This window comes from Amphibalanus amphitrite, unplaced genomic scaffold (assembly GCF_019059575.1).
Source record: "Amphibalanus amphitrite isolate SeventyFive unplaced genomic scaffold, NRLGWU_Aamphi_draft 000481F_arrow, whole genome shotgun sequence".
Classification (NCBI taxonomy): domain Eukaryota; kingdom Metazoa; phylum Arthropoda; class Thecostraca; order Balanomorpha; family Balanidae; genus Amphibalanus; species Amphibalanus amphitrite.
This window is the reverse complement of record NW_024881975.1, coordinates 492,099-508,427: the sequence shown is the minus strand read 5'-3', so window position 1 is coordinate 508,427 and position 16,329 is coordinate 492,099. Positions and strand designations below refer to the sequence as shown.

The 16,329-nt window shown below is 56.6% G+C and overlaps 1 protein-coding gene across 2 annotated transcripts in view; it reads right to left on the bottom strand.

Annotated features, from left to right (window-relative positions):
- Window positions 1-2,264: 2,264 nt before the first annotated feature.
- The window catches only part of LOC122392311 (USP6 N-terminal-like protein), a 35,937-nt gene continuing 21,872 nt past the window's right edge, over window positions 2,265-16,329 (bottom strand). For both annotated transcript variants that reach the window (XM_043387024.1, XM_043387025.1), the window contains exons 3-9: window positions 15,075-15,324; window positions 9,538-9,673; window positions 8,759-8,902; window positions 7,648-7,808; window positions 7,041-7,187; window positions 5,811-6,075; window positions 2,265-4,321 (exon numbers count right to left, since the gene is read on the bottom strand). In XM_043387024.1, the coding sequence (XP_043242959.1) occupies window positions 3,489-4,321; window positions 5,811-6,075; window positions 7,041-7,187; window positions 7,648-7,808; window positions 8,759-8,902; window positions 9,538-9,673; window positions 15,075-15,324 (1,936 nt within the window). In that variant the 3' untranslated portion in view covers window positions 2,265-3,488. The remainder of the gene's footprint in view (window positions 4,322-5,810; window positions 6,076-7,040; window positions 7,188-7,647; window positions 7,809-8,758; window positions 8,903-9,537; window positions 9,674-15,074; window positions 15,325-16,329) is intronic.

Below are 16,329 nucleotides of genomic sequence, written 5' to 3'. Positions count from 1 at the left end.
AAAAAAATGCAGTGTTTTAACGTCACAATATTTATGGTTTATGAGACATTTGCAGCGCACCAGAACAGGGTCTATTCTGAAGCTAACATGTGACAATTTCGATGAGATAAGATTGTAGTTTATAGCCATTGTTTTTTCAGATATGTAAGGGTGATAAAGATGCATATATCTAGCAAGTAAAGGGGCAAAAACAGAAATAGACTTACCAAAAGTCGCTGCGACGCACCTGATACCTCAGGTTTCGTGAGTTGTTGTTTCAAGAGGGCTTCTGCTTTACGAGAACATTAAAAAATAAATAACATTATTGGTTTGGTAAAAAAAGCGATGGGGCCTCTTACCGACCCTGGGCGTCTTACACGGATCTCCCCTACTCCGACTCTGGTTTGAACTGCACGCTCCAACCGAGTCTGTCCTCACAGGCATTCTCAGAAAGGTACCCCATTTTTTCCCGACTCCGAAATCTCATCGGATCTGTATCGATCTCAGGGGGTGCCCGGTCCGAGGTTGGGGGGGGGGGGGCAAGCTGCCCCGCTTGCCCCCCCCCCCCCGTGGCGACGCTAATGTCGGTGTATCTACGAGGGATTAGCCACATGTATGTCGCGTGACTTCCTACCTATACGCCTTCTTATGATTCGTATGACTCCAGCTGACTCTTCCTATGACTCCAGATGACTCATCCGATGACTCCGGATGATTTCGCCTACGACTTCAGATGAGGCTGTCTGTGACCCCAGACGGCGCCATATGACGAGTGACGTCATTGTCAATTAGCGGCTCTGATGAGGCGCGGCGCGGCAGCGGCGGGCTGCGGTCGCCGCGTCAGTCCGATCAGCCGCCGGCGGATGTGGGGCGTGAGCTCCGGGCGCCGGCGGGCCGGGCTCCCTCCCCCTCCCCCTCCCCCCAGTCGGAGGAACCACCGGCGGACGGCACCGCCGGACTGGGACGACGGATGCTGGACTGGGGTGGGGCGTCCGTCGCTGGGGCGCTCCATCCTCCATCGTCCCCAATGGTAGCGAGCGTCCATGACGGCACAACATCCCTGCTATGGGACGAGTAAAACTAAAAGGAGATTTGAGTCTCCGATGCTGGGCGAGGTGAATAAGACCTCACACCTCGGTTCAAGCCACTGTGGACTACGACTTGTGAAGGAGCTGCCAGAAATCAGAGAGGGTAGGGGACTGCACAGGACCGCCCTCTGTCCTGGCGACACAATGCGGCAGCCGCCGCCTTTCTCTCCGCTCTCCCCTTTTTTGTGGCGCGGCCGGCGCCATGAGTGAAGCGCCAGAATGGCTCCTGCGTCGCAGTTGTCGACGCGTGCTTCCGGCGCCGGCTGCGGCCGACGTGGCGCCATTCAGCGCCGCTTTCGCCGCGTGGCCATGCAGAACGGTCTATTATCAATCACGGCGCATGATCGGTGACGCGGCGGTGGTGGCCCCGCGCTGCGCTGCTGGGTGGCGAGCGGGAGGTGTTTTACCAGACTACAGCAATGCTGTAGCATGCATCGCTACTTTTCCGGCAGATTGTCGTCTGACATGAGTACAATGCCCCCAGTTTGAGCACCGGAAGTTTGAACTGCAAGCTGGCTTTGTTCTGGCTAGATAAATGCAATGGCTCTCAGCGAAGCTTGAGCTGAATGCCTAATCTGAATAACAATCGGGGACGCGGGACCAGTAGCTCGCACAGGTATTTTAGGCCTCAGGACATTTGATTCAGATCCCCGGGAATGCGAGCTCATCTCGTTATCTTAGAACTCATCTCCCAATAACAGCCTGGCCGGACTCGAACCCCATCTAGCTGTAAGCTAGCCAACAGATCCCTACCTAGTCGGACCCTAGCCTACAGAGACTTATTAATCGGGCCCTAGCCCATTGGACCCTTCCGGGACGTTTTGTCACGGTTCCGTTACGCAGGGTACCCCGCACCCAGCACCGGGCCTCACTGCCTGTAACCGTATCTCCTGTGTCAATGTGAACCTAAGGTTTAGCGAACCGCGGGTAGATGGCGGCTGGCGTAGCCATGCCCCCCTGGTCCAAGCACGAACACCTATTGCAAAGCTACATACAGAACTAAGTGTAACAAAACAGGTACTGTGCAAGCCTAACGTCACTCAGCCATCCAGCCTCGAACCCTTCTCTGCCGAGTTAAGGACTGACATCCTATCCACCAAGCCACACCGAGGAGCGATCGTTGAGAACTTACCGGGCAGGAGCTCTGTCTCGTCATACCGTCATCTCGACTGTCCCGATCTCACACAACCCCACACATACATCAGTATACATGTATTATCGTTTCATTTCGTCTACACACGGTACAAGTCGGGCAGATATCTCGACCCCGAACAAATCACACCCTGCCGAGCTGGCCAGCCATGCCGATATACAAAAATAAGGCGGCAGCGGGGCAGCGCCGCCTACAGCCGAGAATACAGGGCACGGGCGGGCGTAACTGAGGGCGAAGCGGGTAACAATAAATACAGAATGATATCGATGAGTACTAGCCGCCTCGACAGCCACTGAACCGCCGCAGTCGCCGGCTCGGGCGGCGGGGAGCGCCCGCTGCGAGTGACGGGACTCGGTCCTGGCAGACTGGGCCCCGTCAGTCGCCCCAACAGATCCGGGAGGGCGCCGGTCACTTCAGGCCGTCACACGGACTGATATCAGTTCAGTTACTACCCAGTACCCACACCGGCTCCGGCTAGACAATCCCCAATGGTATGTCGTCCTGACAGAAACAGAACTAACAAAACAGGCCTCTGCAGCACGGGTAAATGGGCAGCAACGGGTTCAAGAGAGCGTCTCCGAGGAATCGTAAGTTAAAGGAACAATGTGACAACTTCGCAATTGGACTTCAGCATTTCCTGACAGTTCAAGCATCCTGAAACGGACCAAAGTACGCTTGTTTGGATAATGGCTATCCATCGAATACACTTAATAATACCGTATCGCCGAGCAAATCTAACTGCAGTTAGCAGAAATCTGTCGATGCCTCATCCTATCTCCCCTCTGTCGTTACAGCGATGCTGCAGCGGTGGCCCACAGGGCACCGGGGTCAGCGCCGCCGCCTTATAGAAGACAACGTACAAAACTCTCAGGAATGCTGAACCGGAGTGATGGAACGGACACGGGATGGTTGTACAAGAACCAGAAATGCATATTGACTACCGTCTGAGGCAGCGGACTGAGCGCCTCGAGAGGACGCCCTCGGCCAGCCCTCGGTATACACGCCCTAACGCACGGAACTGACCGCAGAACACCCAACCGGACCGGACGGCCCGACACTACACGGGCCGGACACCACCCAAGGCAGATCAAGGTAACGGGACACGATCCTCTCCTCCACAGACGCTCATCACACTTTGTACTATGACACTTTGACATGGGACGTGCAGTCTGGTGGCGCCGCCTGCCACCTACCGGCCGCTCACCGCACTGACACTGCGCGTGGCGGCCGCCGGGGCGTCTACCGGCCCCTATCACAGCGGCGGTCCGTCACTTGAGGTCCGTCTCGGGGCTCTCCAGCACAAAGGGCACCGGTCGGAACAGGCCCACCTCGTCCATCTCCGCCAGCGTCACTCGCGGCATCACCCGCGCCGTGCGGATCGACACGCGCGTCACGTGGCCCGCCTCGGGCGTCGATATGGTCACCAGCGGCTCGTCGTCGGGCCGACGCGGCACGCCGTTCTCGGCCGGCGCCGGCGGCGACTGGGTGGACGAGCGGGCCAGGGAGGAGCCCCGCGACACGGACCACGGCGAGACGGGCGAGGACGGCGACACGGAGCCGCGCTGAGACGCCGGCGACGGCACCGAGTGCCAGCCGGGCGGCGAGTCGGCCGGCCAGTGCGACACAGGCGTGGTCGGCGAGCCGGCCGAGCCCGCCTCGTCCGGCCAGGAGGTGGGCGGCGACACCTGGACGGCGCCGGCGGCCGGGCCCACCGCCCGGTCGGCCGACAGAGCCCGCCGCTCGGCCGAGCCGTCCCGCGGCGTGCGCCGCTCGGGGCCGCTGCGCGCCGACGCCAGGCTGCCGTTGGGCGTGTACGGCACGAAGATGGACACCTTGTCGGGCGAGGCGGCCGCGTGGCGCGGCGTGGTGGGCTCCGAGCGGGCCTGCGGCGCGCCCGGCTCGGCCGAGTCGCCGGCCAGCCCCGTCAGGCTGAGGTGGGCCGGGCGGCGGCCGGCCGCCGGAGACGAGCCGGGCAGCGAGCGCAGCGAGCACGTGCTGATGTCGGCCGCCGAGGCCGAGGTGGCCGCCAGAGAGGTGCGTGAGCCCAGCGGCGGCAGCGACGAGAAGTCGTCTATACTAGCGTCATGCGAATTGCCGGAGGCTGAAACAGAGAACAAACGCAGGTATTAGTACACGGCAGTGGAAGCAAGCTTGGAAAAGATCGAAAGAGGCTGCTAAGAAACGTCTGAAATGAGCGCGCTGCAATGGAAACCAGACATTTTCATTACCTTCAAAACCGAGAAAAAAGCGATGGTCTGATAATAAGTTTGAACAATGAACAGTTAAGCTGTATCCAGGTAAGCGTAGGTGATGTGACCTACGAGATGGGCCCTACGTGAGCAATACCAAGTGAACAAAGCCCTCTCCGCCACTGACTGAGTAAGCCACGGTGTACGATCACAAGAGCCGGCGCCCGGTGGGAGAGGGCGGTGTAAGCCCTGAAAAGGCCACGGACACTGACGACACAGCGCTGGGACCGTCACGGAACCTGAAAACGACACACCTCTCCACTTGGAAGCCAGACGACTAAACCAGCAAACAGCAGACCAAAAGCTCACAGCAGCTGCCACCATCACCGAAGCATGCCACAATACCACCGCCCGCAGAAGCCGAACGCTGGGCCCGGTGACAGACAGGTAAGCCCGGTGGACGGGCGGACACGCTGCGGGTGCGCCCCGCGTCACAGCAGACGCCGCCCCACAGCACAGTACGGTCTCCGGTAGGTACCGAATAGTCCACAGGTCGGGCCGGGTCCGCGGGTCGGACTGAGTACACTGCCTGGTCCGCCGCTCGGGCCGGATACAGGGCGGCCAGCCGGCGGTCGGCGTCCTGCTGGTACTGGTACCAGGGCAGCGTACTCGGCTCGCTGTACCGGTACTCGGTGGGCGGTACCTCGACCAGAGAGGGCGCCCGGCGCCGCTCCGGGGGCAGCCACGCTGCAGAGCCGGACCGTTAGTGTGGCACAGCGTATAGCGGGTTAGAATGCTATCTGGTATGGAAAGTCTCATCAACAGCCGTGTGACTAAAAGACATGCCTTGATTCATGTTAACCTGCTCTATATGTACCGCGACTAACAAGGCGAGGAACTAGCATGGAGAGAAGCATGCATGTAGGTGAGCACTCGAAAGAAGGAGACATACAGTTAGTGAAGCATTCTGGCGTAGCATGATGCAAGTTATATCTGGCCACCAAGATCGTAAAGACAGAAGAATGAAACCGGTTAGTGCAAGGCTCTATCATACAATGGCAGGTCAATAACTATTGTTAGGTATTCGTTCATGCTGGCGTAATTAGCATACCTATTCATAGCTTCTGTTCTGTAACCAACGCCAATAGCCAGACAACCATGGGAAGACAATAGCGAAGACACTAACAAACACGTATGTACGTTGCGAAGCGCGACCCATGAGGCATTATCACGTTTCTTTAGAGTTCAGATGCGGTCTTCATTCAGGCATTCCGTGCCATTTTTTAATTCCAGCACCTAGCATAATCGCCCATTAACTTTTTATTCATTCATTCATTCATTCATTCATTCATTCATTCATTCATTCCATCCCCTCCCCTCCCTGTCTGTCTCTCAGCTGACCTTCTCCGGCGGAGAGCTGCGCCTCCTGTCGGATGCGCTGGATGTCGCCGACCACCTTCTCCTCGCCGGCGGTCATGTCGCGCCGCAGGCCGGCCTGCACCAGCGCCGGCGGCGGCACGAACAGGCCGAACGGCCGCTGCGGCAGCTCGTGGTCGGGCGGCGGCTCGGGCCGCTCCAGGCGCGCGCCGCGCAGCTCCACGGCGCACCGCTCCAGCTCGGCCATCGCCGAGTCGTCGTCCTGCTGAAAGTCGCGCTCCAGACGCACCTGAGACGACGGGCGGGCGTGGAACGGGGAGTCAGTGAGGCCGGGCGTGAAGGTGTGATTGCGCAGCTCATCCACAGGGGTGAAAACAATAAATAAAAAGATAATGCAACTCACCATGATCGATATGAGTCGCAAGGAAGACGACTGAATATTGAGTAATACAGTTAAATAACACTGAGACCTGCTTACTCAAGCATAAATGAGGTCTACCATATTATTTTAATCTAAACTAGTTTCGAAGCTGATGAAATTCAACCTTTCTCTAGCACAAATGTCATCCATTCGACTTCATTTCAGATAGAGTCGTCTCGCTCTCCAATGTCCCTTTTCAGTCAGTCTGATCCGAGGACCGACCAAGAGCCATCGAACAGAGCGGACCTATCGATTTGGACGACCGCCCGCCACACAGACCGCCAGCGACCCGGGCGAATACGGGCCGTCCCAGAGTGGGTCAGGGCCGCCCCAGAGTGGATCAGGGTCGCCCCAGGGGGCCAGGGCCGCCCCAGTAGGGGTCAGGGCCGCCCCAGAGAGGATCAGGGTCGCCCCAGAGAGGATCAGGGCCGCCCCAGAGAGGATCAGGGTCGCCCCAACGGCCGGGAAACACGCGGGGAGCGGCTCTGTCTCAATAACTCGGCGGAGTGGCTCGGTAGCTCAGTAGCTCAGTGGGGAGAGCGGCTATATTGGGAGAGGATTACCGCAGAAAGTCGTCTGGTGATAGTCTGCTATTGATCTAGATACCGCCAATGCCAGTCGAACAAACGGCATCGACGGAGCGACTTTTACCAGAATGAACAACGAACAAACAACACTATATATCAACAAAAATCACATGACAAAGTGCCCGCTGTTGAAGTGTTCGAGGCTTGTGTATTCCCGTTACACAGCACATCGCCTGTCCCAGCCCTGTCTGAAGACCCCAGACCCCGACAGCCCGTGTCCCTGTCGGCATTTCTGGCCATCCCTACCTGGAGGAAGTCGAGTATCTCCTCCATGGGTAGGTGCTGGAGCGTCTTTCGGTGCACCTTGAGGATCATGTAGGCGCCGGTGACCAGCACCTTCTCGCCGTCCAGGATGTAGGCGTCCCACAGCCGCAACGCCAGCGTAAACGGTACCTGTGTGGACAGAGAGCAGTCAACAACTAAAACGGAGAGCGACCGGAGACAGCTGCAGCGCCAGCGTAAACGGTACCCGAGCAGATGGACAGGTAAGTCACTGCGTGGAACGGGTCAGAACGGGGGGCCGGGAGACAGGGCCCATCAACAGGTGTCTGGTGAGGGAGTGTGGGTGTGGGGTGGAGCACAAACTACGCTGGAGCGCCACTATATGCTGGAGCGGCGGAATGGGATTCCTGGTCACGAGTTGCGTTATTCACGAGGCATATCGGGTTACTCGAAACGACAAACAGTGAAGAACAGTGAAAACGCATAAATATCCACATGAAATGAAATGCACGTTGTCATGATTAATTTTCACTCGCTAGCAGTCTGTCTCAAGAAGGCATGCCACACCCAAATTACACCACAGGGCGAGAGCGATGATGACATTTCATTTCTGGATAAAGTATCAACTTACCCGATCTAGGAAGCACTGGAAGAACCATTTAAGCGTGTAAATTGTCGTGTCTATTCCATGCCGGTCTAAATGCTTCTTCAACTTGGGCAGATACTTCTTCAGAATCTGCTCATGATGCCTTTGTAACCTGATGAGCTTGGGAAATCCCTGAATAAACAAACCTGCAACAAAGCAACGAATCGCGGGTTAGGTCACGCACCACTCTCGTGCTACAGGCAGAAGGCGTGGGTCGTTAGGAAGGCAGGGGTTGCCCGGCCAACGCAACATAACGACATTACTCAGATCCTGCCCACCCTCTAGCACTTCGGTCATGTTGTAAACTCAGCTTCACCTTCTAACATATGTGACCCACAAGATGACAACATTTGTCACATCGATCACTGTCACTGGCACGGTATGCCCGGCCCGCCAATACCCGTCAGCGGTGGGCGGACGGCCGCCACAGACGACATACCGTCCCTCCCAGAGTATGTACCGCTCCTCGGCGACTCCCAGTCCACAGCAGGGAATACCCGACCGACCCGGAACGTCGGCCTCCCCCGACTGACGGTGATCCCTCCCAGCGGTGACCGAGTGACGTGCCGGTCAGCCCGACCCCGGGCAGCGGGCCGGGACCCCGCACCTCCCGCCGCCAATCAGGCCGATAAATAGAGAGAGGAGGCCGCGGCGCCGCTGAATGATTCAGGACCACCGAGCGGGACAGGAGCGATCCCCGGTCTACGGCGGGTCGATGGCGAGCCTCTCGGGTTCCTCAGCCGGACTCGTTAGGAACATCATCTGACTACTGACGGATACCGGAGCGGGGATAGCGCGAGTTCAGGTTGTGTAATGTGCATTTCTTATTCGCATTTCTGTCATGGCAACCGACACATTATCAAAGTCGCCGGCATATACATTATACATATCTAAAGCATTTCAATTATGACTCATATTTTACTAAACGCAACTAGAGTAACTAGGAGCAAATGGAACAGACCAGCATATACCGATTCCTCAGTCACCATCGCCAGTCTCTCTCAGACTGTCTCTCAGACCCACGGCGTCCTACCGCCTCCTGGCAGCCACTGACCCCACCAACCCTCCCAGTCTCCACCCACCCAGCCCGACTTACCGTGCATGTTGTACATGTTGCCGGCCATGAGCACGGAGAGCGCCCAGAACGCGTCCTCCTCGTTGAGGTACATGAGCAGCAGCGCGGCGATCTGGGACATGCCCTGGCAGTAGCCCAGCTCCGTGTTGTACACAGAGTACGCCGCTGACGGGGGAGATATAGACGGTCAGCGCGGCGATCTGGGACATGCCCTGGCAGTAGCCCAGCTCCGTGTTGTACACAGAGTACGCCGCTGACGGGGGAGATATAGACGGTCAGCGCGGCGATCTGGGACATAGACGGTCAGGGCAGCGCTCGGAAGGGAGAGCACACCCCATGGTCAGAGTTAGATGCATTGGATTGGAAAGGAAAAACAGGACGCCACAGCACATAAAGAATGACTTCGTCCTCATCTTATATCTAAAGGGTGACAGATGTATGCGAGGGCAGCTTAGTAAAAGAGCTCGGCAAGTTCAGTTACTTGAAGTTGCTCGCCAGTTGACAAATTAGTCCCTTATGTATTTGACAGAACACAGACGGACTGGCAAAGATCACCAGAGCATCCCAGTCCAAGAAAACATATGATATTTGAGGCCTAGAACGGCAAACTGTCTCCAACTTCGAAACGAACACATAAACACGCTACCAACAACTGCTAGCCCGGACATTAGACCGTGTGCATTGTTCTCTCAATCACCTCAATGTCCCCAACTCCCAAGAACCCACTACAGGTAAAAAGTACAATATGTACGGATAGTACGGAAATGGTTACGCCAGAGCGCTGCCGGTGTGGTACGTACCGAGCACGTGGAAGAGCTCCTTCTGTTTGATGCCGTACCGCTCGCGGAACATGATGTGGTCGCGGTAGGTGCGGTTCACGTCGAGGTCAATCTGCCGCACCTCCGGCGACCAGAGACGGGCGCTCTGCCGCATCTTCTGCGGGACAGACACGCGGCGGGGTGGGTGACATGGTGGTCAAATGGGTTCGACTGCACACACACAAACACACGTTGGTTTGCATCATACCATACATCAATGAGGTGTATCGATTCGTAACCCATGGCCTACGGTCAGACGCATTCACACAAATACACATAACACGGCCAGTCGGGCAGACAGACACGTAATGGGACGTTCCTGGCAGACACGGAGCGCGGCGTTTTCCTTCCCCGGTGACGCCAGCAAGGCACCTGAACGTGACTGACGCACTCGAAAGAAACTCGGGCGATGTGGACGATTAAAAAACGGCTTGTGTGATAAATTACAATGCGGCCCGACAATGAGTTAACAGAAACCTAAGCATTAGTTACATATTCCCATGTTTCAATCACGAGTCAACACGGTAAGTTGCAAGTACGGTGAGCTTGTTGGCGTCAGTCGTACATTGTACACAACGTAAAACAGCTTCCGAGTGTTTCCCTCTATTCGCTCACGTAAACACCCATTCAAGACACTCCCAGTCATATCCACGCCATCCGCGACATTTATAAGCGACATCATCGGTGCAAGCACAAAGACGGGAAATCGAGTAGGATCAGCCCAAAATACCTTCTGTACCGAAAAACGGTACGGTGGTGACGTCAGAATTGCCATTCTAAGCCTTCGAGTGACGTCATTACGAACCAATCCGGGCGCAATTGCCGCACGGGGCGGCAGGCCGTCGTATATCCGGCGCCACGGCAACGCAAAAACAATCTCTCTTACGCTGGATGACGCAGGTGAGGGACTCGGTCCAATAAGGCACGAGCCGCATTTTCCACTCGCTGCCCACACATGGCCGACGGCCCGTATATACAACCAGCGTAACGCGCGTGACGCGCTCAGCCAGAGTAACGCGCGTGACGAGAGGGCAAACAAACAGCTGTGCTGGTGACGTCAGTGATGACGTGTGGAGCATGACGTCAGCGTCCACTGACGGTGGGAACTGGCGAGAGGTCAGAGACTGTCTACCAGGACCGGACCGGCGGCTCAGCTCAGGTGGGAATCGGACGGTGACTGCCCAATCCATCTCTCACGCCTAGAGACCGTACAATACAGATGGTATAAAACCTCTACCCTGGAGACAGCCATCAGCAGATGAGCGGAGGACGCCGACCCCCGGGATTACATCGCTCCACGGTTCGCTGGGCAGCCCGGCATAAAACGGCGATCGACCAGGCAGCTGTAAAGTTCCATAGAGTTTCATACGGAGATGAGATGAGGAAGTGATTAAGGGAAGGACCAGCGTCAGATTCCTAACAGTGCCGAAGCTTCATATGCGAAAAACAGCTCAGCAGGAGGTTGGCAGCCCCCCCCCCCCCCCCAGGGCTCCAATATACTGACCCACACCACAGTCAATAGTCATGTACGGCATGTATTATGCACGTTATTGCGTCCACCGGGGGCAGCGCCGCGGGCAATCTACGGCGGCCATCAGCGTCCTGCTGAATCAATCAGTCGGGTCCCGGGAGACCCGACGACTCACAACTACTGCCGGTCTGACCTGAACCTGAGGCTGATCGTAGCCATCAGTTCCCACTACCGGGACCACTGCGCTGATCACGGACACAGCTCCGTACACAGACCAGGGCGAGTCTGAACCGGGTCTGGAGACCCCGGGGGCTACTGTGGACGGGATATCGGCCCGCCCCCGTCCCGCCGAGCTGCTGTGTGAGGAACCGGGTCACACATCCGGCGCCGCGCGCAGACTGCGTGAGCAGGACGGATATGAGCACCCCGCCCCGCGGCCGACGGCTGTTGACGGCCGACACAACGCTCACGTATGTCATACCGGGCCTGCAGACAACCATGAATGGCAGTAGGACATCTCCAAGATTGATTTGTCATTGAGCAGACTGGCGAATTCAACTGGCGACAAATGCAGTCAACGACCGGTAAGAGAAGAGCTTACAACCGCCGGTAATAGTTAGAACAAATGTTACCGTCACTAGTTGAGTACCCAGCGATTGTTTCTGTGAACCCACTAAGGTCACGATATCAGTGAACAGTCCGCCTCCGGGCCGACATCTGTATGACCGCCGAGTCAGTTGTTAAACTGAATGGATCGCTGTACGTGCCGCCGACACCACCCGGGGCCTATTTCAGCGCCGGGGCTGCCCAGAAATAGCCCCGGCGGCGCCCGATTCAGAGAATCAATCGAACCCGCCGCCGCGGGGGCTCACTTACAATGGAGGGGCGGGAGGATCCGCACAGAGACGGGGTGCGGCTAATTGTGGGCTACGCTTTTGCGAAACCGCCAAGTTGCAGCCCAACTCGACCAAAGCGAGATACCACCATTAGCCGCACCCCACCTGTGGCGGCCGTGCCAAGCCGACGCATGCTGTGACGTCACCGGGTAGGAGAAGATAACGTACCAACTCAGACCGACTCAGATAGACTCAGAACCACTCAAACTGACTTAGATCGACTCAACCGACTCAAATCGATTCCTATCGACTCAGGCAGACTCAGAACGACTCAGGCAGACTCAAACCGACTCAGCAGACTCAAACTGGCTCGACCAACTCAAACCGATTCAGATCGACTCAGATAGACTCAGAACGATTCAAACTGACTCAGACAGACTCAACCAACTCAAATCGATTCCGATCGACTCAGACAGACTCAGAACGACTCAGGCAGACTAAAACCGACTCAGGCAGACTCAATCTGACTCGACCGACTCAATCCGATTCAGATCGACTTGGACCGACTCAGATAGATTCAGAACGACTCAAACTGACTCAGACTGACTCAACCAACTCAAATCGATTCCGATCGACTCAGACAGACTGAGAATGACTCAGACAGACTCAGATAGACTCAAACCGACTCAGGCAGACTCAAACTGACTCGACCGACTCAAACCGATTCAGATCGACTCAGACCGACTCAGATAGACTCAGAACGACTCAAACTGACTCAGACAGACTCAATCGACTCAATTCGATTCCAATCGACTCAGACAAACTCGGAACGACTCAGGCAGACTCAAACTGACTCGACCGACTTAAACCGATTCAGATCGACTCAGACCGACTCAGGTAGACTCAGAAGGACTTAAACTGACGCAGACCGACTCAACCGACTCAAATAGATTCCGATCGACTCAGACAGACTCAGGCGGACTCAGGCAGACTCAAACCGACTCAGGCAGACTCAAACTGACTTCATCGACTCAGACCGACTCAGATAGACTCAGAACGACTCTCAAACTGACTCAGACCGAATCAACCGACTCAAATCGATTCCGATCGACTCAGACGGACTCACAGACTGTCTGAGTCGTTCTGAGTCTGTCTGAGTCGATCGGAATCGATTTGAGTCGGTTGAGTCGGTCTGAGTCAGACTGAGTCGGTCTAAGTCGATCTGAATCTGTTTGAGTCGGTCGAGTCATTCTGAGTCTGCCTGAGTCGGTTTGAGTCTGCCTGAGTCGGTTTGAGTCTGCCTGAGTCTGTCTGAGTCGTTCTGAGTCTGTCTGAGTCGATCGGAATTGATTTGAGTCGGTTGAGTTGGTCTGAGTCGTTCTGGCCGACTCAACCGACTCAAATCGATTCCGATCGACTCAGACAGGCTCAGGCGGACTCAGGCAGACTAAAACCGACTCAGGCAGGCTCAAACTGACTCGACCGACTCAAACCGATTCAGATCGACTCAGACCGACTCAGATAGACTCAGAACGACTCTCAAACTGACTCAGACCGAATCAACCGACTCAAATCGATTCCGATTGACTCAGACAGACTCACAGACTGTCTGAGTCATTCTGAGTCTGTCTGAGTCGATCGGAATCGATTTCAGTCGCTTGAGTTGGCCTGAGTCAGATTGAGTCGGTCTGAGTCGATCTGAATTGGATTGAGTCGGTCGAGTCATTCTGAGTCTGCCTGAGTCGGTTTGAGCCTGCCTGAGTATGTCTGAGTCGTTCTGAGTCTGTCTGAGTCGATCGGAATTGATTTGAGTCGGTTGAGTCGGTCTGAGTCATTCTGAGTCTATCTGAGTCTATCTGAATCGGTTTGAGTCGGTCGAGTCAGTTAGATTCTGCCTGAGTCGTTTTGAGTCTGCCTGAGTCTGTCTGAGCCGTTCTGAGTCTGTCTGAGTCGATCTGAATCGATTTGAGTCGGTTGAGTCGGTCTGAGTTAGTTTGAGTCGATCTGAGTCGGTCTGAGTCCATCTGAATCGGTTTGAGTCGGTCGAGTCAGTTTGAGTCTGCCTGGGTCCGCCTGAGTCTGTCAGAGTCGATCGGAAACGATTTGAGTCGGTTGAGTCGGTCTGAATCAGTTTGAGTCGTTCTGAGTCTATCTGAGTCGGTCTGAGCCGATCGGAATCGGTCGAGTCTGCCTGAGTCGGTTTGAGCCTGCCTGAGTCTGTTTGAGTCTGCCTGAGTCTGTCTGAGTCGTTCTGAGTATGTCTGAGTCGATCGGCATCGATTTGAGTCGGTTGAGTCGGTCGAGTCAGTTTGAGTCTGCCTGAGTCGGTTTGAGTCTGCCTGAGTCGTTCTGAGTCTGTCTGAGTCGATCGGAATCGATTTGAGTCGGTTGAGTCGGTCTGAGTCAGTTTGAGTCGTTCTGAGTCGGTCTGACAGGTTACCAGGATGGTTCTAGGCGTATTTCGCTTTGGTCGAGTTGGGCTGCCAAACTTGGCAGTTTCGCAAAAGCGTAGCCCACAATTAGCCGCACCCACAGAGACGTGACCTTCCACCCCTCCCGCCCTCACAGAGCGTGCAGTGTGACCCGACCTCTGCGGCCGCCAGTCAAAGCCGCCTCCCCGGCTCCGTTATCCCGCCGCTGAGCCGGACTGCGGCCGAGGTCCCGGCCCCGGGCCGCCGACCACACGTCTCGCCAATCACCGTCTCTGACCGCCCGACCAGCGCTGATCTCCGCTGCGGACCTCCGATACGAACGGCAGGCAGCGGGCGGCAGCGGACACCGAGACGGCCGATAAAACCTTACTGGGCTGCAGCAGCGAACGACGACCACCAGCGAACCAGCATGCCTAGGTATGCATTGTGCGGAGTTTCTAGTCTATCAAGAGTTCCATTTCACAAATAGAGTTCCAAGCAGTTCGGACCTCTGAGTGGTCCAGGACCAGGAGTCCAGGGCCCTCTCCCCTTCCCACCCCGCCGTCCGTCTCACCTCGTAGACGCCGGGCTGAACCTGTGGCGCAGGACCCCCTCCCTCCTACCCCCGCCGTCCGTCTCACCTCGTACACGCCGGGCTGTTCCTGTGGCCCAGGACCCCCTTCCCCGCCCCCCTCCTGTACCACCGTCCCCGTTCCGCCTCACCTCGTACACGCCGGGCTGCTCCTGTGGCCCAGGACCCCCCCCCCCTCCTGTCCCTCCTACCCCCACTGTCCGTCTCACCTCGTAGACACCGGGCTGTTCCTGTTTCAATTTCTCCACGTTCAGCATCCTGCCCCAGACGGTGCCGCGCAGCTTGTCAGGGATGCCCTTGTAGACGCGGCGCCGCAGCTTGTCGGCCAGCTTGCGGTCCTTGCCGGCGCGGATCTTCTCCCAGCGGTGCAGCATGTCCAGCCACTTCTTCTCGCGCGTCACCTCCAGCTCCTTGAGCGTCTTCTCCACCTCGGTCTGCGTCTCCGGCAGGCGGCAGTCGCTGCGGCAGACAGACAGCAGCATCAGACACATGTCCGGACCGGGGCGAGCAAGGGCAAAGAAACGAGCAAATTATTAATAACGCAACGTTAGGGATTGTCTGCAAGCGACAACATCCGACGATATGAATACATATAAAATATTGAACAATATTGAACAATGAACAAAAATATTAAACAAAAATGCATTAAAACTACGCACCTTGATAAATTTCTCCAAATCACGTTTGCATATATTACAATAGGGTGAGTGGCCGTTATCGTGGCATACAAAGTGCACCGAGCGGCTAGTACAGAGCCGCTACAAGCACCACACAATGTTATCACAGGCATTGAGCACATGCTAAACTGGACTAGCACAACACAGTGCTCACGTCATAATGGGCCTCGCTGACCCCCCCCCCCCCCCCCACCCCCCCCCCCCCCCCCCACCCCCAATGACGACCCCGTCAGCGCCGCCCACCAGTCGGCTATGTCACCGAGCTCCGACCATCGGCCCTCCATCGTGCGCCAGTTGCCCAACGATTCGGGACCGGACCAAGACCCCCGGGACGTGACACAGGGCGAGGACTCCATGGCCGCGGAGACCCGGCCGGCCCACACCGGTGACCGCTCTCGGAGCCGGAAAAACAGCGCAGTGGGAGCGCGGCCTGTGATCAGCCGCCGCCGCTGCACAGTACGTGCACGGAACACGGCGTGCACAGACCAACAGCGGTGTGCACTGACGGCCGCAGCTGTGCGCAGCCGGCCAGGTGGCAGGTGCGATCCGTCCCAGGACAGACAGACGGGCGGGAGAGGGCGGACATGATATACCCGGGCGACTGAGTACCTAATCGTCCATTAGTAGCTGGGATCAAAGGATGTCGAAGCTCCTTTTCACTTACGTAAGTCAACTACTCATTACTCAACACTGATACAAGGAGTGCCATCTTCCTCTTACAAACAAACGTTGGGTAGGAACACAAATATTTCAGAGGGGCTATCCCCTCTCCCCGTCCCGCACTCAC